Genomic DNA, 23,979 nt, shown 5'->3' with positions numbered 1-23,979 from the left:
ATCAGAAACCATGCAAAATAACCCTGTAGCACTAAAGACTCACTGGATCCCTGTAGTGTAGGGGTCAGTTTAAATACTGCACCAGGCACTGTTTAACCAAAGCCTGTGCAGTAGTACAACACTGACCTCATGTGGAGTAAAGCCCACATTACAGCATTTATCTGCAGAAGAAGCGGTAGAAATGATTTACAGTCAGTGTCTGTGTCCAGGTGTGTTTTTGTCTGCTGAAGGAGTACTGGCAGGAAGCCTAGGACAGAGTGACAAGCCCTGCCCATATGAGATACCTACAGGTCATTTTCTGTGTCCACTTCTGCTAACCAACACGTTTTAATGTTTCTGCACTGTGGGAAGAAGTAGCCAAAGCTTGTTTCAATAAATCAAATCAGGATGGTGCATCGACATACCAAACAATCCTGTTTCCCCATCTGCCACAGACAGATCTTAGCCCATCACCCACAGGCAGAAAGGGGGTGGAGATGTTTACAGTAAAGCCCAATTATGAAGTTTCTGCCAGAAAACATCCAATAAACCACAAACCCAATGAATTACATCTGTCATAGGCACAGTTATTTAGAAGCAAGGCAGTATAAGCTGCCCCAACTCTTTATGCAGTCTTAATATTTGGACGTCTTTCTCTGTTGTAGGACATTAGCTATAGATCCTAGAGTGAAGCCAGACATTTCTCTGTTTGGGTAGTCTATTATGCTGGACCTTAAAGTGAGGAGCAGTTCAATCACACAGAAAGAGGACCAGACACCACCCAGCTTCCTGAAGGGAAGCCAATCAGGTTTTATTCTCCTGGCACACACACACACACACACACACACACACACACACACACACACACACACACACACACACACACACACGGGATTTTTAAACACGGAGATGCACTGTAAAGGCAACAAAGTGACATCCCTTGTATAAACCAGTATTCATTTGGATATTTACGCAACAACAAACAACCTCCATCCCTTCTCTTCCACTTATACAATTCAGGGTCGCCAGAGCCTATCCCAGCTGTCTTTAGGGCAAGAGGCAGGGTACACCCTGGACAGGTCACCGGTCTGTCGCTAACACATAGATACAGACAGCCAATTGTCCAAAATGTTTTTGGATGCTGTAACGTTAAGAGTTCCTTTCACTGGAACTAAGGCCCTGAGCCTAACTCCTGAAAAACAAGCCAAAACCATAATCCTCCCTCCACCATTCTTTACAATTGTCACAAGTACTGGCCTTCTGGTTACAAACATAGTCTGTGAAGGTTCTCATAGACTCATTCAAATTGCCAGACTCCAGAGAACACACCTCAGTGCTCTAGAGTCCGGTGGTGGCATTGTTTAAACCACTGCATGCAACACTTTGCTTGGTGATGTGAGGCTTGGATGTAGCCGTTCAGCTATGGAAACCGTGGCCATGTTTTGTTTTTTTTTATTATTAATGAACCGAGCCTTAGTCTTCTTTTGGCCAACAGTAGCTTTCACCTTGGAACTCTCCCATGGATGGAATTTCTGCTCACTCTCTTTCTAATTCATTTAAAAAAAACTCTGACCTTCATTGAGGTAATTCTTTACATCTTGTTCTGGGTTCTTTTGTGACCTCTTGGATGAGTTGTTGTGTCTCTGGAGTATTTTCGTTCACTTGTGAAAGATTAATCACCATGGTTCACTGGAGTCCTTCGAGATGGCTTCATAACCCTTTCCAGGCTGAGATATTGAAAGATTTTGTTTCTGAATTTCTTTAGATCGTAGCAAAATGTGTTGCTTTTTGAGATGTTTTTGTCAGACGGGTCCAATTTAAGTGTGTTCTTGATACCACAGGTCTGGGTGGGCTAGTGAAATTGAGCTAAACTTTCCAAAAAATGGTTTGACTCACTTCTGGAGACACCTTCATGTGGTCAATAGAGAAAGGGCCATTTTTGTCCTGGATTCATTTTTCAGCCCTTTGTTGCTTTTTTTTTTTTTTAAACTCTTAAGTGACCTAAATACTCCTCTTATAAATTCAAATCAAATAAGCTAAAGCACTTCCCAAATAACGGGAGGTGCTTTAGCTCAGTGTGTTGAGCAGGCCACATGCTATATGGGTAAGAGAAAAAAAATACCCAAAATAAGCCAAATAACCACAGAAGAAAGCATGGTGTAAAATATTTACAGGATTTATTTGTAAGCATACAATTTCAAGGTTAATTTAGGATCTTGATTTCAACTGAGAAAAGTTAAATTAGTTGAGTTGAGTTTTAATTATGTATACGATAAATAAATGACTAACTAAAAAAAAATTAAAGAAACATTTATTTACAAAAATTAAAAATCTTTGTTACTGATGGCATTCAAAGGTCATTACTTGTACATACACTTTTTTTACAAGATGCTTCTGTCAGACTACATTCACAAGAGAAACACAACCAACTGTACATGCTGTTCAACCTTTGGTAAGGTTTGTTAACAGAAACAGCACTGAGGTTCTCCTCAGAGTAAGAATCGTAGTGTTAGATTTCAGTGTGTAAGCAGAAAGTGAACAAAACAAGTCACACGGTCTTCACGATGAGGCCCGGTCACACCAGAAACTGGCACAGCGACATTAAGGTCTCTGAAGAACTTTACAGATTAGCAGGACTGAGATGTAGTTACTGTCTAATACCTGGAGATTCTCACAGAAAACATTCAAGGTCAACTAACAAGAGCACTTTTAATACTTCAGTCAAAGGCAAGCTCACAAGATATGATTAAAGTATACACTTATTGAATGCGAGTCAAAAAATAAAAAGTAGTCACCAAACATTATGTATAGTCTTCAAAGAAAACGAACCATGATTCGAGGAGGTGCATTTACAGTATGACATGCTTAATAAATACCGAGCAGGCACAAGTTTTGTTTCACACACAAAAGAATCTCTTAAATCAACCATGAGACATACAGTAAAATTTTAATCTGGGACTGACTAGAATGTCAAGAGCTGGAAATTATAACCTGAAAACTGATGGGGAAACATGCTGATTAAAATACCATGCACCCAAAAAACTGCACCAGCAAAAATAAAGCAAGCAAAGAGGGAGCTCAAGGATGCGGCACTGATAACAACTGCCTTCCTTACAGCGTGGCTGTTCCATAGAGCGTCATAAAAATGAGTTACCCTGTTTGTCAGCTTTATTGTTTAAAAAGGACCTTCTAAAAAGGACAGGCATATATAAAAGGTCAGAGTCCCCACAAATATCATTAAAAATATTTATCGTCCAAAATATAATGGCTTAAAGAATGTTAATAAATTCTGAATCTCTCCAAGATATAAATCCTTTTAGTCCAGCTAAACGCATGTACTCCTAAAAATGTTCTTTCCATACAACTAAACTGCATTCTACTGTGGTTCAAGGGAAACAAACACTCATGTTCACATATATGTGGGTACTAGTCTTGCTTTCCATCTTAGGTGACCAGATGGGCCAAAACTGGTTAAAGATGGAAAACAGTGGCCACTGTACTGTCCAGTTTGAGGGCCCATGAATTTTTACTGACAGGAAACTGAGCTCACTCCACGCTCTCATGGTAGCAAACACAAGGTAGCTGCAGCATAAAGAATAACGTCATCTTCTTTGACCCAAAATGGGACTAAAATTCAATTACAAAATAAAAATCAGATTGCATTATTTAATATTTGGCGTGATTCGTCAAGAAAGTGTTTAAAACAAGTGAGCAGCAGGCTCGTCTCTCCTTTGTATTCCTTACAGTCAGGTTTATTTTTGCAGCCAGAGGAGTCGCCCCCTGCAGGCCGTTAGAGTGCAGATTTAAGGCACATCTGAATTTGCTTCATATTTCAGATCCTGAGCTACTTCTTCAGTAGACATAGTAGTTTAGCGCCTAAACAAGGACAAAAGTAAAAAACAAAACAAAACAAAAAACAACACTTCCCATGAAACCAGATTAATAATGCATTTTAGCTGAATGGGAAGGTAATTTTCTTTTAGGAGGACACGGGTGTCAGCTGAATACAAGCATATAACACTTTGATACCGGCCTCATCAATGGTGACAGAAAGGCAAGAAATAATGCTAAAACCTGTGAGGCACAACATCTCAAACCTAGTCATGTGAATGGAACATGCATATGACAGTGATGACAGATTGTAGAGACGCAGTATTAAGATTCCAGGCCTCGGAATTCCTCGGGGGAGGTGTGCTCCGCTGACGGAATGCTGTAGACCCTGCAGCTCCGCGCAGCCCAACAGCTGCTGCAGAAACAGTGACATCAGTTAATCACATGACACACTGACTGAGCATTATGTCAATTCTTCTGGGTTATGTTTAAAAAATAGATACAGTGTATGGGTGTGGTGTAGCTCCAGGCCAGATTCACTGCTGCGGTGTGAGCAGCGAATAACTTAGCCTCATGTCATTTGGGAACATGAGTGGATGGATATTAACGTAAAAACTGAAAGTCAAAGGTTGAAGTCAAGTTAGTCTGGCTCTTTTTCACTTCTGTAGTCACAGAAGGTCTTCCAGGCTGCTTTCATAAGGTTAAAAAGCATCACATTGTTGCTGTGGTGAATATGTATGTCATATAAACAAAAATGTCTTTGGTTATATAAAAGTATATGGTGTCAGACACAGGTGCGGTTCTGTTAGTGACGTATAAAGCAGGTATAAACATAATGTAGCGTGCTGCTGTTCAGGAAATGTTCTCAGGATGATTCACATGAGCTGCAGAAACTCAGGAAGTGACACGCGAGTCAAAATGATATTTTCCTTCAGCTTGTAAATAAATTTCTTGGCAGGAGAGAAAAAAAGCCTCCAATTTCAGACAATGAGGAGATCTAATGATGGATACCATTCTTGTTCTCACCTTGTCCAAAATGTTCTCCGCTGACATTAAATACTCTCATGTGTGCAGACTAATTTACAGGTTTGCTGACGTGCTGTGCTGTTCGTACACAGAGCCAAGTGAAACCTTATCAGGAGCAGAACGTCTCCTGGATGAGTTGCCAGGACACCGACTTGGCACCACCTGCCTCTGAATGGATACTCAGGAGTCAGCAGCTGTGCACGCCAAGCCTGTTTTTCTACAGTGAACTCATCCCACTGGAGGCCGATCCATCATGCTGCTCAGACCTTCACCGGGAGGCTCACAGCAGCTAAAAATCCACTACAATTAGGATAGAAAATAGGGCCGGGAAAAGAAGGGTCTGGTGTTCTTGATACATTTTTCATTTTTAAGTTTTGAATAATAAGTTTAAAAATGTGTAAGACTATAATTGTTTACTTATACTTTCATTTCTAGCAGAATCCAGCACTTAAATCTGTTTTAATCTGTAATTTTTCCAGTGTTACAATAAATCAAAGGATTATGTGTAACAAACAGAGGCATCATTTATGAGTTTCAGCCATCTTCTACCTTTATCACCTGTGCCTGTCTCATAAGTCTGGCGTACATTACTTGCCTAGCATGAAGTGTCAGAGTTAGCAACTCAAGTTATGGAAACCTAGGTAGCTATAAAGCCAGACATTATTCAGATGCTGGTAGAGTTGTATCCTTTGCTAGTTTTGTTCAGTTCATCTGTTTTAACATAATACAAAAGACGATTTCCCCTTGTGTCATTTCTTATAAGTATGCCTATAGAGTTGATGAGTCCTGCTGTTCTCCTGGATAAACAGACAACACCTGTTTGTTTTCAGTGGCTCATTTATATCACAAATAATGAACTTTTTACGATACTACATCAGATTCAGGTGATAATTCTTAGTTATCACAAATGCAACAGATCACATGACTTTTATTTAAGTTTAGTTTAGTTTTTTTAAACGATGGATGTTCAGACTGGCGACCTGTGCAGGGTGTATCCTGCCTCTCGCCCAATGGTAGCTGGGATAGGTTCTAGCCTCCCCGCAACCTTACTAATCAGCAGAAGAGGATGGATGGATAGATGGACGGATATTCACATAGTAAAGGTGAGGAAGTTTCATGCAGTAGATGAAGATAAATACTGTGAAAATTCACTGGCCAATATGACTAAATGAGACCGATATAAGCCTGGAGGACACAGTAGAAGGAAACTGCAGAATGAAGAGGCTTAAAACCTCTGAGAACACACAGAGAAAATCCATCTGCTAGTCTGCTTGCTGCCTGTGGTTTCCGTCTTTGACACTGGCAAAGCTCCAATGCACTTTTCTATCAACAGCTACTTATAAAAATCCTGGGTTTACATTCCTTAACAGGACATGTATATGTATGGAGGCACTCACTGGAATTTCAGATGAGAAGATTAATCCCTGTATGCATCACTGCTGTATTAGTGCAATAGTTTATCCATCCAGAGGGGTCTATGGTATCTCAAATACTGCCAAGTGCAACATTTTCCTGGTAAAACATTTACTTTGTATGTCATACTCATCCTCATGGTAATGTCTATGCATCAGTGCAGGACTGGGTCCAGTCCAAACTCTATACAAAGTACTTTTCAGTATGATTTGAACCCAACATATCCCTCAATGAGCTTCCCTGTCTTATTCATCTCTCCACACATGAGGGAAAAAAAGAAAGGATTTACTGTAAGAAAGAAAGAAACTATTTATGGGATGAGCTCTTAGGGCGTCTGCCAGTGGGGAAGACCGGCAGATATCCAAAAGCCATCTGTGGTTGATGATCATAGTGCACTGTGTCAAAGGGTCTTAGCATTAAGAATATAAGGTGAGCTGTTGGGTAGAAAAATCAGTGCAGTGGAATGATTGCTGCTGAGAGTGCTCTTAATGAAACTAATTTTACAACTGGATAAATGAGGAGAAAATTTCATTTGCTGGAACAGATTTCCTTGAAAAATATCTTGCAAATCACTGACACGCCATCATATTTTAAGCAGTGGATTATTAGTAGCTTCCTCTAACACTTGGTTCTCATTAGGTTTCATTTCCAGTGTAATAAAATCAAAGGACAAGCTTAAAGATGTAATGCAGGACATTGTGTGTCGTGTATGAGTAATCTGAGCTTGGTTTTTAAACACTGCACCATTTGATTGTTGCCAACAAACAAGAAAACCTGCTGATGATGTCTATCCATGTCTATTTGAGCTGGCCATTTTCAGGTGTAAACTCAGAAAATCTACAACAGAAGCAGCAAAGTGCTCATTCTGTTGACTGTCTCAACATTACTAAAACAAAGTGAATGAGTAGTTGTCATACTAAGCCATAAATTTACAGTCAGTGTGGAGTGCCGCTGACTGAAAAACAACAGCAATGCTTTAAAGTGCAGCTAAACATAACAGTGATTTACTCCCAGTGAAGTAAAGGACCAGGAAAGGTTTCCATACCTACTTATTATGAGGTACACACAAAAAATAAATAAATCAATTACATGAAAATAAATTAAAAGGCAAGCTAGAAAAACCTTTTAGGAACTCTAGTTATTGATTTTAATTAAATAAATGCCCAAGTCTGTCTTTAACATCTGATAGCTTTCATTATATTCTTATAGTAACACGATCCATTAAAGAGGTCCTGTTTCTCAAAATACACAGAATCGGTGGATTTTAACTACTGCCTACTTTGCCATGCGGCAAAATTTTAATTTTATTTATGTAGCAAAAACCTATGAGCAAACACTTGGCAACAGTGGGAAGGAAAAACTGCCTTTTAACAGGAAGAAACCTCCAGCAGAAGCAGATGGGGGTGGACAGTTAATATCTTAAAACATATAATCCTTACATCAAGGATCCACTTCTGATCTTGTCATGTCATCTTGTTCCATACAGTGACACAATGTTTGGTGTCGGCATTTAGTTGTCTGCTAAGCTTCTTACTTTATTACATTTAAGTATTGGACTGATTTATTGAGCTCTTCACTTTTCTATATTTTACTGAGCTCCCCTACCAGTTAAAAGTTTTATGTAGAAAACCCCAATTTTTCCACTTTTTTATTGAATATTATGCAGTTTAATATCTTGTTGGACTCTGAAATGAAAGCATAGTACAAATAAGCAGTTGGAGTTAAAAAAAAAGAAATCATGGAATCCATTTATAGAACAAAATATATTCCAAATCTTTTAAAGTCCAAATCCTCAAAGTAGCACCAACTTTCAAGGCTTGATCAACCTGCACTGCTGCAGAACAGCTTTAAAATAAACCCATTTTGTGTTCCCTGAAAAAGGCCTTTTTGAACGGGTTTATTTGGCATAGATGACAACATCAAGAATAGCAGCAAAGGTCATTTTTGACTTTGAGTCAATAAATAAAGTGAGTTTATGACAATATAGCACTCCATATTAGTCTGTTTTGTTTTAGGGGTTTTTCCCATCATATTACAGCTGTAAGTTTTGCTTTCTAATTAGTTTTCAAGCTTATTTTCAGCAGATCAAAAGTCTGCTCTCGAACTGAAGCCTAACAGCCCTCGCCCACTTTCTCCAGACACAAATGTGGTAGGAACCCATTGGCCAGAAAAGTAAACAAGGAAATTGGCCATTTTAAGTAGAATGTGATAATTGTTTGATTACACTGAGTTAAGGAAATGTAACAGCAAGGAGATTGCTTTGGTGCTGAAAGGGCACGTTTTCTCTTTTCTGGTTCAGTGGCGGGGTTTGGCTCATGCATGTGCTCTGGACAGTGAGCACATAAATCCCTCAGTAAATATATGACAAAACCTGAAGTCATAAAATAAGCAGAATTCTCCATTAGAAGCTTTATGAAACTGCTCTCATGGCGCTGATATTACTCACATTACACTTTGATGTGGGATTTTTTTTTTTTAACAGCACAAGCATTCTGCATGAGAACTATAGCACATATGGGGAGAGAAGTCCCTTTCATTACTGCTCTTTGACTCCAACCCTTTGGGTTTCATAGCTGGGAAATGTATCAGCATGCTGTAAACCCAGAGCATCATTAAATCTGTAACAGGACCAAAGTCCTCTTTATGTGTGAAATTTCTAATTATGAGACTCACCATGTTAGCTTTTATCTCGTCAGGCTTCTGTCTTCAAAGATGGTGATTTCAACCTTGATGGGACTCTGTCAAGGAAATGCAGCTGAAGCAAGTGTGGATACATCGAATTCAAATTTTAATTCTCTCTCTCTCTCTCCAACACACACACACACACACACACACACACACACACACACACACACACACACACACACACACACACACACACACACACACACAGTGAGATTTTCCATCTCAACTTCTTACCCAGCATTTTGGACTGTTTAATAATGTCAGGGTCAAAGGCTATGGAATGGAAAACATTACTTATGCCAGCCAGCAGGAAAAGAGGAGCGGCACAGAGATGTTTCAAGGACACAGACATTTCTTTTCTTCTTTTTTTAAATTAAGTTGTCTTTTCCTATCTTTAGGAAAATCTCATGAATCTTTCATGTTCTTTTGTCTTATGCAGAAACAGAAAATATCAAAGGGTTTACTAACCATTTCGTTTAATTATCCATCCTAACTCCAGTTTAATAAAGACTGTTAAATCTTTCATAACAAATGTAGTCAAAGCCCTTGGACACAGTTTCTTTCTTGTGTTGTTTTTCCTTGTTGAATGAAAGCCAATTTTAAATGAGTGCTCAAAACCAAAGCATTTAAGTAAGTAATAATTACAAACTCACTCTAAAAACTTTCAGTAGACAGCGTAGTATTTTTACTATGTCAGTTTCATCAGTGTCAGATTAGCACTGAAAATGTCAGTACAGCATGGCCTTGCTAAAGGAGTCAAACACCCTGCTAGTTGAGATTTAAACAAAAATGTATTTGTAGGCATCTTCTGAGATTTTTTGCTTTATTCTGTTAATGGGCACTTCTCATTAACGTAGTACCGACCACTGACTGTCGTCAGTGATTTTAACAACCGATCCTCTGAGCCTGAAGTGTTAATGTGTGACCTCAGTGGATCGTGCTTAGTAAGGCACATCACTGTAATGCTTCCTCAGATTGGGATGTGGGAAGTTTGGAGACTCTTGTATGTGAATGTAGCGCTGTCCTGCTGAGGAAAGCTGTCATTAAAGAGTTTGCTTGGTCTGGAACAATGCTAATGTGGGTGGTACTTGTCAAAGCAACACCCACATAAATGCTGTGACCCAAGGGTTCAAAAGCGCAACACTGCATATCAGAACAAATGTTATTTATTTACTTCGACTGTTTAAATGTTGTGGCTGAAGCGTATACGTGAAGGGTGGGACAGATAAACTGTCGGAAAAGCAGAATTCAAGACAATTGATAAATTGACATCATGGCTAATTACAGCCATCCCAGTAGCACATAGTAGCCTGACATCAATCCCCATCGGACGACACTTTAACTTCATGTTATTTTAACACCAGCAGTTCTCATAGTGTTGTGTTCCTGTGTTATAAAAAAGTAGGGGGTCTGGATAGCAGTAGCTTTTGATTTTTCAAGGGTGCAGTTGTGGTGGCAGCAAACCACTGTCAACAGTCACAGCAACTCTCAACCCCTTGCTACTAGAGGAAAACGGTACATTTTCAGAGTCCAGATGGTAAAATGAAGCAGACGTACTAGACAGTTACAAATACGATCAGGTTTCAACGGCTCAAATGTTAAAGGTGAGGCATTCCTGTCAATCTCCCAGTGTTCGCGTGCCAAAGTCAGCGCAGCTCTTGACAGTGCTGGCGAAAAAATCCAGATCACTGTCAAAACTACAAAATCATAAGCAGGACTGGGAACAAAGCTCAGCTGGTAACGATTTTGGTCATATTTTGTTATCCCTAATCTCCTATTGCTGCCCAGTTGCAATTAATTGGGATGTTGAGTCACCCCACACATGCATACGCTAAGACAGGCAGGATGTTGGTGCACAGATGCTATAGATTACATACTAACTTTTATCTGGTGTTTTTACAGGTTATCCCTACACAGTGCTGGATTTCCTGTAAGTTGCCTGTGACTGCTGCTTTCCATTTTCATCCAGCAGTTAGTGGGGGTGGAAGGCCTGTAAATCACTACATCTATTAGGTCATTGTGAAAGCTCCTTGTTCTGCTTAAGATGTGGTCCGATTACATTCACATTTCATGATCTCAGTGTATGTTTAACAAGTTAAAGTTCGCCAAACTATTCACTGCAATTCCCCTTTCCCGTACATCCTCATTCTTGCACAAGACTACTTTTCTTGTAAAAACATAGTGCCATTTAGCCTTAACTGTGTTTTGATTTTGTTTGTTAGCAATCTGAGTATAAGGTTCCTCTTTTTCATCTACTGTGTGCTCTAATTAGAAAGAAAAGAACTGAAAAATGCTCGATTTGTTCTGTTTGTATTGACACAAAATTATAGGATACGACCCGCAGGCCTCTCTCGATGGGGTCAGTGAGCAGTAGGCCTCGCGGTGCATAGATCTTGTCATTCTGTTCCTGAATGTACTTAGCAATTTTCTTCAAAACCTAAAAAAAAAAGAGAAAAGAGAAAGCACTTTAATACTCAAAGCAACTACAGACTGAAAATCGGTAGCCAAATAAGAGATCCTGTCAAGGTCTGCATGTAATACCAAGCGTACTGGGTGCTAAGTAAGTAGAATGTTAGTATGCAGCTACTTGCATTAAACATAAGTGCCTTGAGGCAACTATTATTGTGACTACAAGTGCTAGAATAAACTGAGAGGAACACTTGGAGGCCAAGGTAAAGCCTCAAAGTTTGGCTTTAGTCTTACTGCGTTCAGGCCTGAACTGGACTGAATATCCAACCTTACTTTTGGACCAAAACATGTCTATGAGCACCTAATACAGTACACAGTTGTTGATGTCTGTAAGTCTGGACTGAATAACACAATATGTGCTCTCCTCTTTATTCACTCTTAAATTTCAAATAGTGATAGAAACCTTTAAACAAACTCCATTCTATGTGCATCAAACAAATGCAAGAAAATGTAATGTTCTGTGTCTAGCATTCAGTGTAGTGGTCACTCTTGTTTTACAGTAGTACACATTGGCTTTGCACCTGAACTGGCCATTCTACTTTGGTTTGATGAGTTTAAAGAAAAACTCTCTGGGCAGCTCTACTGCTTTCTTTCATGCTGGGCTGAGAGCTGATGCTACACTGAGTCAGTACTCCATCATCAGGTAAAATTTACACAAGGTTGTGGTTAGGCCTCAGTTACAGGGGCCTGAGACAAGTTGGCGACTACCTGGCAACCACCATTCACGAGGGGAAAATGACTATTCATCAGCTGGTTGAAAGTGGTCGCGGGATGTTTCTCACAGTTGCTGTGAAACTGACTAAGCCTTAGTCATGCAGGTCCAAAGATTGTAAGTGACCCCACAGTGATAACCTGTTGCCAGGGAAAAATGTGACTTGTTGGCAAGTAGTTGCAGAGAGCTGATTGATGTCAATAGCTTGAAATTGGTAGCAAATGAGTTTATACTTGGCTGCACTGAAAACCTTTTCACAAATCCTGTGGTCACTAGTAGATTAGTGTGGTGGCAGGAAACATGGCGGCTCAAACGCTCAAAAGTTTGGTTATACTTTACAAGAACGAATGACGACAGGAAAATTTGCAATACTTGGAAAGTGGATATTTCATTTAAGGGAGGAAACACTACGAATATGCAAAAGCATTTGCTCACAAAACACGCGATAACCTTAAAATGAATGTCGTGTTTTTAATTCCGCTCCGGACTCGTGAATCTCAACCCAGCAGCAGCGGTAACGTTTGCACGTCCTCTCCCGTTAATGCGGCAGGTAAATAATCAACTAACATTGCATATTATGTTAGCGCGATCTGCCTTATTACAAAACCTGCCATTACTGTGCATTTAGGTGACCATGATGAGACAGACAGACAGAGTCTGGCTGGCTCAGATGCTGGCAGTTCTCGCTGCAGTCTACCGGTAGCGTCTCCTTTCAGGCCAGGATAGACGAATGTCTCCGAGCAGTGACTAAGTTTATGGTAAAAGGCTTGCACCCATTTGCCACAGCAGATGCCCCGATTTTCGGTAAGTGAATGTGTTTAATTGTAGGCAGGGACATTACTGGATATTCTTGTGTAATTGCTACAGAACAGTTTATGTTATACTTTGTTATTGCTACAGAAGAATATTTATTTTATTATTTTACATTTACAATTTTTTTCCCTGGGGACCCTGTGACACCCCCATTGAAGGGGCTGTGGATCTCTTAAGATCTCACTGTTGGGTTTGTAAGGCCATGTTACTCCTAAATTTCTATCTTGTTCAAAGAGAAGATATAAAACAAAGTTCTAAGCTAATCGACCTTAGTGTTCTCCTTTAAAAAAAATAAAATAAAATAAAAAACATAGAATCGATAAAGAATCGAATTGTTAAACAGAATCGAAAATGGAATCGGAATCGTGAAAATCTTATCAATACCCATCCCTACTTTCTGTATCCAAAAGTTTCGAACTGTTTTGAAGTTATTCGATATGTTTAAATCTGATACTGTTCTATTTCTCAGAAGTTTTCCTCTAAGCTGGCATCAAAAAAATCTTTGATAGCTGGCTTTCATTTTTACATGATCAATGAAAACTTTGAAGAAACGTATCTGTTTTATAAGAGCCTGAACAAAACCTGAATGCACTTTTGAATATGACAAATTGTATCTTCATATATTCCCAATGATTTTAGAGGATGAGAGGTTTTTGATTCAAACAATTCAGGCATACTTCATCTTTCCAGCAGCGTTGGAGGTGGAACCTCACTCTGCTGTCACAGGAGCTTGGAAGAGGAGAAGGTGTCGACAACAACATGACAAGACAAATTACACACACAGCAGGGCTTTGCAGAAACATCTGTGTGGATATGTGGGCTCATACTGGCCTATAGAGTACGCAGCAGTGCTTACCAGAATCACTGAAGAAAAGAACTTCTAAATACTCAGAAACTCTCAGTTTCTTGACTTCTGCTTCCATAGGGGTGCTTACAAAGGAGTCCACTTTAGATCTACAGCTGCTAAGTGTTGTGAAGCCAATCATTTTTTGAGTCAGACTTTTTTTCCCTTTATGTCTTTATTCTTTTTTTAAAAACAAGTTTTGATTATAGTAAAATACCTTTCTGTAAATACTCAACTTTACTCACCCACTTCACTGAGACCCATCACTGATCAACCCTCCGAGCAGTTTAATTCCAAATAAAAAGGCCCTGCAGTCCATTACTGCAAACCAATGAAGATGCTCCCAACACAAGAGGAAATCTTCCACAAGTTTTTACTGGAAAACAGGCGGGTCAAATTCCACATTTAAATTAGCTGAAGACAACTTTTTAATGAGAAAATTCAAAAAGCTTCATGTTGATAGAATAATCCTTCCAGATTATGAATTTTCTGTGGCTGCATCACTTTTTCCATTCCAACACATCAGAGTTGGGGAAACAGAAGAACTGCTTTCTCTAATGTGACAAGACACAGACACACACGATCCCTGCAGCTCCCTTTCCTTGTTTTATCCAACATGGAGTACTTCTAACAATTTGAATTTCTTTATATTTCTTCTACGTGCATTGCATCTTGGCAGCTATTTAAACACCAGGCGGGGACCGAAGGCAGATACTTTAAACACTGTCGAAATTACTTTTAAATCATCCAAGCACCATTAGACCCAGCCAGCCAACATTTGAACAAATTTACACAGTACAACTTATTTTAACGACAATTTTTGTATAAGACTGTTGATTGAAAATTGATTGAAAAAAAAAAAAAAAGAAGCCATATATAATATTTTAAATCAGGATTTATTAGTATCATAAAAATCCTCACTTATGCTTTAAAGGAGGCATAGCCAAAACACCTGTACATTTTTATGCGTATCTCCAAAAGTTGATTGCGTTCATCTGGACAGTACATTATAAAAACATTATAAACAGTACATTTGCATAATGACTGAAACCAGCCCACTGAAGGAACAATGGGCTGGGGAAACCTATACCCTATAACCTATAAGATTGGGGAAACCTGCAGTCTGCTGAGACTGAAGCAGTCACTTGGATGAGTGATGAAACGTTTCTCCCACTGAAAACTCTACGTCCAGATGAACAAAATCAACTTTTGGAGATTTACTTACCTGGATGATTGAGGATGCATCAAGACATTTTTATGCGTAGATTAAATTTCAATGTTGAAAACTCAATACATGTAAACAGTTTTTGTATACACCATTTATTTTTTTTTGCTAAATAATTTATTCCCATCACTCTTATGTTAAATGTTTTCATGTTTCACAATAAAGGATTTTCCAAATAAAAACACAAAGGATTTATAAAAACCCATATTTATTAAAACTCCAAAGAACATCGAGTTACAAAACATCTTCACAAGCCTATTTGTCATGGTGCTTCAAAACTCAGTTTTGACGTATTCAGTACCATTATATTCAAAGAAATCCTACCTTCTCATAGTGCGTCTCCATACACAGGAAGACGGTGTACGCTGTGAGGCAGGCCAGACAGCCTTCAATATATGACTGGCTACCCAGTTTCTCGGCCTCAGCGTACATGTTGTTCAGCGCCCTCACCGTTTCCTCAAACTGCTGTTTGTCGATCTGAAATACGAGGAAAGACAAGAGGGTTAAAATCGAGGCCCAGAGCCAGGCGTAAATTTGATTAGTAGTGTGAGTGTGTTTAGGATATCTGAGTGGAAACAAAATCTCCTTAGCACCAGATCATTTTCTTCCATTCTTTCCATTTCTAGATAAATGAGGAGCTGAATTTTCTTGGACCGGTCATATATCAAGGGAATACTGGGCTTCCTTCCTGCATTTGTAAACACCTCCTGAAATGACTCGGATACCTTGGCCGTGTGCTCCATAAATGTTTCCACTTAATAACAGACGGGACAAACGCGGTGAAAGCAGGACACACGCAGTTCTGGAATATTTCTCCTTCTCCAGTGGCACAAAGTAAGATAAAGACACCGCCGCATTTTGGTATCCTTTAGACAGCCTTTGGGATACAAGAATACTGAGAATTCATTGAATGTATGCTTACCAAAGGGAAAGCTGTCAGAGTGTGGTGAATTGCTGGTTTCACAGGCCTTTTTTCACTGGGGTGTTGACACTAGTCGCATGCTAGTATCCAAGAAGCTTCTGTGATACTAAGGGGAAATGATGGTGCTTCCGACCAGACTAGACTAGAAACCAGCCAAGGGCCTCCTGAACCTCTGAAAACCCTCCAAGTTTTTCTTTCCCTCTGTCTGAAGTATCCAACAAAAGGCGCCAAGATATTAGCAGTCTTAGAGGTGTTTGTTACTCACCAACCAGAGCCAGGGGTCGGTGGCGACTATACACTGCAGTAAGTGCTGTCAGCCTGCCTGCAATGACTCTGTTGAAACCTATGCATTTCTCTGGTTATTCTGTCCATTAGTAAAGACATTACACACAAGCCCTACGTGATGAAACACACTGAGCTGTGTTCCATCTTCAGCAAAGAAAAAAAACCCATCACTGACAGGAGTAAACATGAGTTACATGGTAAAAATGTACTGTAAGAACTGCATTTACAAATTATAAAGTTCAGTTTCAGAGTCCTCCTTTCCAACCATCACATTTACAATTTTCTCACCAGGGAGGCTTTTCAACATCTGTCATTTGTTGGACTGGCTGTTTACAAGCTCTGGATTTTATGCTGGCTGGGCTACAAGAATAGGTTTGCATGTTTTTTTGGGGAGTGCCAAAAAATTTCTCTATGTAAGAAAAAACCCTGAGAGCCTCTGTTTCTCTTTAAATTCACCAATTCAGAGGCTGCAACTAAAACCCCACTTCTCTGAATGCCCATCTTTCCATTACGTGTGATGTGCCCATCACTGTTCTTGAGATGTTAGATGAGAGCACAACGGTGAACGGGGTTTACAAATCCAATTAAGGAAGAGAGGAAGGAAGAGTCAATTAATGAAAAACCCTTTGAATGGTTTGGCAAGCAAGCTGCCAAATGCATTTAGAAGTCCGAGTGCTTTCCCAGTTCGTCGGCACTAGTTTCAACAAGCATTCAGACAGAAAAGAGACCTGAGAAGATGGAAATGGAAAAAAACAAAAAAAAAAGACTGCTTGACTGCTACACTCCGATCAAAGATTCGATGGTCTTGCTTGCTTACGTCAAAAATCTCAAATCCACAAACACAATCTCAAGGTTTGACTCTAATGACCACTGTTTAGGTAACCCAGCCTCCAGCATGTTTAAATCCAATAAACAGAGTAAGTACATCTATTCATGATCATCATCCATCATGATGGATGAAAACCTACAGTTCTGTGCTAAAGTCTTGAGCCAAGCTGTCATTTCTTCATATTTTGCTACAAAAAGGGGAAATAGTTGCAGCGATTTATTGAAACATGTGCAAACATGCACGGAAAATCTGTATAACTGTATACAGCTTGAAAGTCAATATTTGGTATGCCCACCTTTATTCTTCATCACCCTATTACACAAGCTTTAACATACTTTTTAAATGTAATCTTCAGGACCCCGTTTGGCTTCCCTAAGGACGCTTCTTGACTGTCATTCTTCCACTGAGACCATTTCTGAGGAGGCTTCAGTGAACAATAGCTGGATCAGCTGAAGGACCAGATGCATCTCTCAGGTCCTGTGTCAGGTACCTGATGATTTTTCTTATTTTTCTTAAGGACATGACTTTCAGATACTTTTCATCTTTTTAGGGCTGACACGTCTATTTTATCCAAATTCCTCAAGGCACCCTCAAGTTAGTTGTCTTTTTTTACACATGAATGATTCAAAGGTCAGCGTTGAGCAGTTTAACAAAAAATGTCCCTCTAAAAATGATCAGGTACGAAGACTTGACTGAAAATGAGCTAAAAAGCAGTCAGTGTCCAAAGAAAAACATTGAAATGCTTTCAGAAGTCCTGGAGAACTATTGCTCAAAACCAATTTTTAAAACAATCTAAGGAGCCAGATTTTCTTGCAAAATAAAATATAAAGAAATGAACGGTGGCTCGAGGACTTTGCACACTACTTGTACATCTTCATTTGGGAGAACTCACGATATCCCAACAGAAAGACTAATGAGTTGGAATTTTGGGGGTCTTGCATGACAGTCCCTTTAGTTCTCTTAGGTTGACCGAAATGAGCACAGTTCTGCTCAGTTTTCTTTCTGCTGTTAAGCTGTACACAACAATAACGGCAAAGCAAAACTCAGTAATGTTGCCTGTGTAACTGATAGATAATTTGCAAGGAGGCAGGATGGATTGGGGAACAACATGTAGTCTGTCAGACCTCACAGAGGTAAAAGAAAAGGTTTTAAAAGAGACTGTGCCCAATTTTGGCACAGTGACACCCAACACGCTACACGCAAAACACCCACATCTTCTGAGCCCACCATCGCCAGCTGTATTGTTTCCCATTCCTCCCATTGATCTGACTGGCAAACTTTCTCACACTGGACTTTCGATGTGCCATTTGCTTTTTCTTAAAATGATATTTACTTCACCAGAAAAATGGGACTCTTGAGATTTTAAATCTGTTTTGCAAGAGTCTTCTGGCATGACAGGCAGCAGTTCAATCAGTAGAGGTTCCATAACAGTACAAACAGTGATAAACACATGAGTATATGCATATAAATAAAACATCAGAAACATCAGAATAATAAACTTAAAAACTAAGGAGAAACATTTGAATATTTATTCATCACGGTCACTGGAGGTCAATTGTGCGATGGCTAGCCAGATGTGACTTCCTCGATGTTGTTTAGAAATACCTAGAATTCATTTAGTTCGACCAGATGCAGTTGATACCAAGCAGAGGAAGTTGTAAATTTAAACCCCTTTGACCTTCAGTTTAGAAGTAAACTTGGTGATTGCTCTGCTTTCAAATCCATCTATTCGTTTTTTCACCAAACAGGTACACTGATCATTCAAAAGAAGAATGCTGCAAGTCCATCATCACTCAACCACCAGTACAAACGGTTATGGGGCCTATGCTGACTTCACAGTTGGCAAGAACGAGGCTTTAATAATGTGCACCACAGCCAAAAAAATGAGGATCCCATATAGCAGAAACGTCACCCTGGGAGTCAAGTCAGCCAACTTTCTGTTTTTTGTAGTTTTAAAAGGTGCTACACAAACAAATCTTTCTTTATTACTTAATGCAAATAGTAAATCCCAGTCTATGACAACTGCTTGCAATAAGGAAAAGTTTAGAGCTAACTTGCACAAAACAAGGGTAACTATGGCAGAAATCAGGCACTGGAGCAATAAACTAGCCTCAAAGAATATAAGGCTTTATTAAAGCAAACATCTTCAAAGAATGGCATAAATTAATGTCCAAAAATTATTGCCACTTAATGGTTTGGTTTTATACTCCATATTTCATAAACTGGAATTACAGTAGATCATTAAAAATATATACGAGAAAATCTTTTTTATGATGGGGACTTAAGCATATACTTCCCAGAGGAAATCCATTCTTTACTTTGTCCAGCTGTTCTGTGTCTGAGTGTGTATCTGTGTGTGTGTGAGAGAGAAAACTGAATCCTACAGGAAAAACATGGTAGACCACCCAGTCCAGAGGGAAGTGCCAATAAACCACCAGCGAGCGATTTAAGTGATGTGAAACTGCTCTTTTCATGTGGTACGACCATTTTTAAAAGTGCAGCTCTCTGTCCTGCAAACTCTGAACTGTTGGTGCTGCCACCGGCTTTAATGTGCTGTGCAGCCTGTTCCTATTCAGTCTCTGCAGCCTACTCCTCCTTTTAGCCCACCTCCACTAGGTCGCATAAGGACAAAATCCAGCAGGCTGCTGTTGACGATCCTGCTGTTCCATGTTTTGGCTCCATGTTCACACCCAGCTGTGTTCTTTTGTTGCTAGTGACAAAATAGTGCTTCTACACTCCCCAGTATGGATAATATGCACAGGTCGTGGAAACATAAGTCATCCGTTTAAGCAGCTGAAGTCATGTTTAGAAACACTGTGAAGTAGCAAGACCTACCCTGTTCTCCAGCTCAGAGGGGAACTTGGTCTGGAACTGGCACATGGTGCCACTGGAGTAATCTCTCTGAATGAAGACTTTGGCAGTGATGGCAGCCTGCTGCCTCATGTCCTGCAAGCTGTGAGTCTGTGGAAAGACAAGGTAACCATTGAAATATGGCCACACTACAATACACCTAATACACAGCAGCCAGGTTTAGTTTAGAAGTGCAGAAATCCATAAACTGTACAACTGATATGCAGCCTGTAAAATAAAATAATAATAATAATAAACAGTTAAGGAGCTCATTTGTACCTGTGACACATTCTGAATATTTTTAGGCACAAATTTAGAGTTTTCAGTGACTTCAAAACATTTTTTTTTTTGTGATCAACATTTTATTGATTTAAAACGGGGTTGGGGGGGGGGGGGGGGGGGAGGGGGGTACAGACATATACAGCACAACTGTAAACTGCAGTAGCAAAGCAAACATTAGCAAACAAGGCATAGGGACAGCAAAGAAAAGACACAAAAACACAAAGTTAAAACCAATTATTGCCTCTTCCAGGAGATAACTCTGGATGAGAAGATTTTCCAAGCGTCAACAGTCGTGGGTCGAGCTTTATTTAATTTTGCTGTGGTATGTTCAAAAACAATAACACGGATAAGACATCGTCTCCAGAATGATTCCATACAAATGTCAGGACAGAACCATTGCTTTGTAATAGTCTTCTTTGCGGATGTGAATCCAGCGAAACTTCAAAACATTTTTGATAGATTTTAACATTTTTCATGTGGCGTTTTTAGCAGCCATTAAACTGTTTAAGCTTTTTAGAGTTGAGCAAGCCAGCTGTTTTGTTTATTCATTTTACAGGCAAAACTAGTCATTAACTGGCTTGTTAATGGATTTCTTATGTTTGCTTTTTGTATTAATTACAGCAGCAATACAAATTCAATATCTTCTATAAAATGTTTTCATTATTGCCCCTATCCAAAGCTGTGAACAATTAATCTGATAACAGAAGTAAAGTTACAATTGACTGTAAAACTTTTATATTCGATTGTGTGTGTGTGTGTGTGTGTGTGTGTGTGTGTGTGTGTGTGTGTGTGTGTGTGTGTGTGTGTGTGTGTGTGTGTGTGTGTGTGCGCGCGTGTGTGGTGGGGTGGGGTGGGGGGGGGTCCATCAAGCTAATGTCTGTTGTCCTCACGACTGCTGATTTTTATTTCTTATACTGAGGTCACAACCATTATGTTAGCTATTATCCACTAATTACCGTGTGTTAACAGTAACTCTCTTAGTCCTCATCAGCTTCTTTCTCTCTCTCTGTCGCTCTCATTAAATTAAATTTAACAGTTCTTGGCTTTTACTCGGCTCCACTCCCCCCATGACAGTGTGTTTGAGGAAGTTCATGAACTGTGAGACTTGGGAAAGACTCAAACTGACTAAACTAAATAAATAACGTAAACCTATCTTTATTTTTTCGCTGTATTTATCCCGGTCCCATTGTCATTTATTTGTTTTGTTTTGTTTTATTTTATTTTATTTTACAAATTAGATAAGAATGCCGAGCCTGATGTTGCCATGAATGTGTGCTTGGGTCAGGGTGATCTGAACGTGCCCACATTCCTGCTCTGTTTTTCACAATAACACCATCTACGCATCATTAAGGTACTTCAAGCAGATCTGAAAAGTACAACCGGACTGACCACTCATCTGTGTTGCAGACAACAGCAGATACCAAAGTGTAATAATCCTGCCTTTCACATAAAAGAACCGTTCCCGGTGTCTTCCTAAAAATGAAGAAATCAGCAGATACCTGATGCCAAAGTATTTGCTGTCCTGAAACTCAGAGCCGGAAGAATATATGACAACTCTCCCAGTATTTATGGCCTCAACAGTACGTGGTTATGTGACCTTTCATTACCATAAGCTACTTATACCAAACATGTTACGAACACATGTTAAGTGTTTGCTGAAAATGTTTCCTTTCCATGTTAGGGCATGTCTTCCTTCTTTGGACTACTCAGTGCTGGTTTACTGCTGGATTATGGCAGCACAATCGTGTCATCATCTTGACATTATCACCATTCTCTGAGAAACTGTGTATCATTTAGCACATATAAGCAAATCAAACCCAGCCAGCTTTATCTTTAGTTTATACGCACAGCTCTGCTTGGTTAAATTACGCAGTTTCTGGATATGTGCGTCGATCTACTGCTAGCTTGTTAGGAGAGGCGCTAGTAGAGGTAAACACTGGCCAGACAACTTAGCTTCCAGCCAGTGAGCTGGCAGGTTAACACCGGTCCACGTTCCCTTTGTTTCTTCGTTAAACACACTCCCGGGCAACTCAACAGCAATAAACTATTATCACACCGCAGACATGTAAAAATGAGGGTTTAAATCACAGTTAACTTACCTCTGCCATGGTGAATACTGCCTTATTTCTTCTTTGGTTTCACTCGTGGACGACTAGCCTATGAGCCAGGTTTATACCGCCACCTATTGTACCGGAGTATATAGCAGGACGTTATCGAGGAGGCCACCCTGAAAGGATGTATATTCAAATAAAAGTCTTTGTAGTTGTAAATAACTTGTTATGTGACAAACAAACTATTGATTTTCCACTCTCTTATCGTATCTTAGCTATTTAATACCCTTTCAGCAAATGTATTCCTTTTATTTTAACATATGTTGGTATTCAAAACCATCTATTCTGTAGTCTAAGGAGCTTGGAAAGAAAAGCGTCTGAAGACGTTCACTTCTCATCTGAGAAGCTTCTTCAGTTCTAAGAGCAATTGGTGGAGAGTCCCAGATTTTAAGCCCTATGGGAGTGTCCGCAACCCGCTATTGATCCTCCACCTACACGAGCCAAGGTGTGAAAATGGGTCTGGGTCCCAATCAGCCAAGGTTTTGGGTGAACACACTGTGAAACCTAGCCTTATCATGTGATTTACTGAGGTCAAGCTCCTTACACTACGATGACCTGGATGAATGAGAACCTTCACAGACACATCTATTCTGTAGATTCAATAAACTCACACTGACCTCTGTTACAGAATCCGAGCATAACACTATTTAACTGGCTTAACCTCCTCAGCCAACTAAAGAGTGATGATTATTTTTTAGTATATGATGTGCCACTCAAAAAATTCTGAACTGAAATCTATGGAAGAATTGCAACAACAAAGATAGTGGTGTTGTGTAGCTCCCATTAGGAATTAGAGCTTTAAAATACGGCCACTGAGACCTCATCATAAATGGTCTCATTGGAAAGGTGGCTATCACAAGCACATTCTTTTTTTTTTTTTCTTTTTTTTTTTTGCCTGTCCCATTTGGTTCTTTAGCCGTCAGAATTGTTGTCTGAAGACCAACAAGGATACCCAATGGATTTATTTTGCCAAATGGATCATCACGGCCGTATTGGTCCATTTGATCGACCTTTGTTTTTATTATTTATTTTATTTTCAGTTGTTACAGACGGGACAGACATGAGTGAGGGATAGGAAAGGGAGAAAGAAAGAGGAAGGAAAAGAAAAACAGAAGGGGAGAGGGACAGAGAGAAAGGGAAAAAAATCTTCTGGATCACCTGTTGAGAGAGAAAGAATAGAAAACAAGCAAAGAAAAACAAAGCAACATACTAAACACAACACCATCGCATTAATCTAGCTAAGTGTAAACAGCAGTAAATACTAAATATTCAATGTTGTTGTGCAGCAAGCAGGACAGACAGCGCACAATGTGCTTTGAAGTAGCAGCCAAGAAAGGTGTAATTTAAGTCTACGAACAGTGAACACCCGTGTGCACACCTGTGTGGATCAGCGCGCTTGTATTCAAATGGTTTCCACATGTAATGGTCTGCTAGAAGATGTAGAGAGCCATAGCCCCGTCCCCCAGGGCATGAAGCAGGCATGGAGGAGATCCAGGCTCCAGACATCCAGAGGCCCCAGAGTGCGAGAGCCCAAGGAGGACCACCAGAGGGGCATCCGTGCCACCCTCATGGGAAGAGCTGAGGATCCCCAGACGAGGCGTCACCCAGTAGCCACCGAGCAGAAGCTAGAGGGGGCTGCACCGGCGTGCCCGCCGGCTCTGCCGGCAGCCAGCTGTGCCAGAGTGAACTGAGCCGCAGGCCCA

At 39.9% G+C, this 23,979-nt stretch overlaps 1 protein-coding gene across 2 annotated transcripts; it reads right to left on the bottom strand.

The window, feature by feature from the left end:
- Positions 1-2,273: 2,273 nt before the first annotated feature.
- LOC146657070 (golgin subfamily A member 7-like) lies at positions 2,274-22,333 on the bottom strand. 2 transcript variants are annotated; one of them, XM_085424883.1, is made up of 6 exons: positions 22,265-22,333; positions 19,869-19,994; positions 15,322-15,474; positions 11,270-11,371; positions 8,923-8,975; positions 2,274-4,225 (listed from the first exon to the last, which is right to left on the bottom strand). In XM_085424883.1, exons 1-5 carry the CDS (start codon positions 22,271-22,273, stop codon positions 8,934-8,936), a joined length of 432 nt encoding a protein of 143 aa, XP_085281009.1. In that variant the 5' UTR covers positions 22,274-22,333; the 3' UTR covers positions 2,274-4,225; positions 8,923-8,933. The 2 variants fall into 2 exon arrangements, with proteins under 2 accessions (XP_085281009.1, XP_085281010.1); XM_085424884.1 differs by having other exon boundaries at positions 2,274-4,222.
- Between the last annotated feature and the right edge of the window lie 1,646 nt (positions 22,334-23,979).

Source organism: Rhamphochromis longiceps, linkage group LG12 (assembly GCF_057381845.1).
Source record: "Rhamphochromis longiceps isolate RC_006_pf linkage group LG12, R_longiceps_female_GT1.1, whole genome shotgun sequence".
Classification (NCBI taxonomy): domain Eukaryota; kingdom Metazoa; phylum Chordata; class Actinopteri; order Cichliformes; family Cichlidae; genus Rhamphochromis; species Rhamphochromis longiceps.
This window is presented reverse-complemented; position numbering and strand designations above follow the sequence as displayed.

Excerpts from the sequence above, each read along its gene's own strand:
- LOC146657070 (XM_085424883.1), bottom strand. Across the intron at positions 11,372-15,321 it reads TGGAGACGCACTATGAGAAG|GTTTTGAAGAAAATTGCTAA; the intron begins GTAGGATTTCTT and ends TTTTTTTTTTAG. Across the intron at positions 8,976-11,269 it reads TCGAGAGAGGCCTGCGGGTC|GTTGAAATCACCATCTTTGA; the intron begins GTATCCTATAAT and ends AGTCCCATCAAG.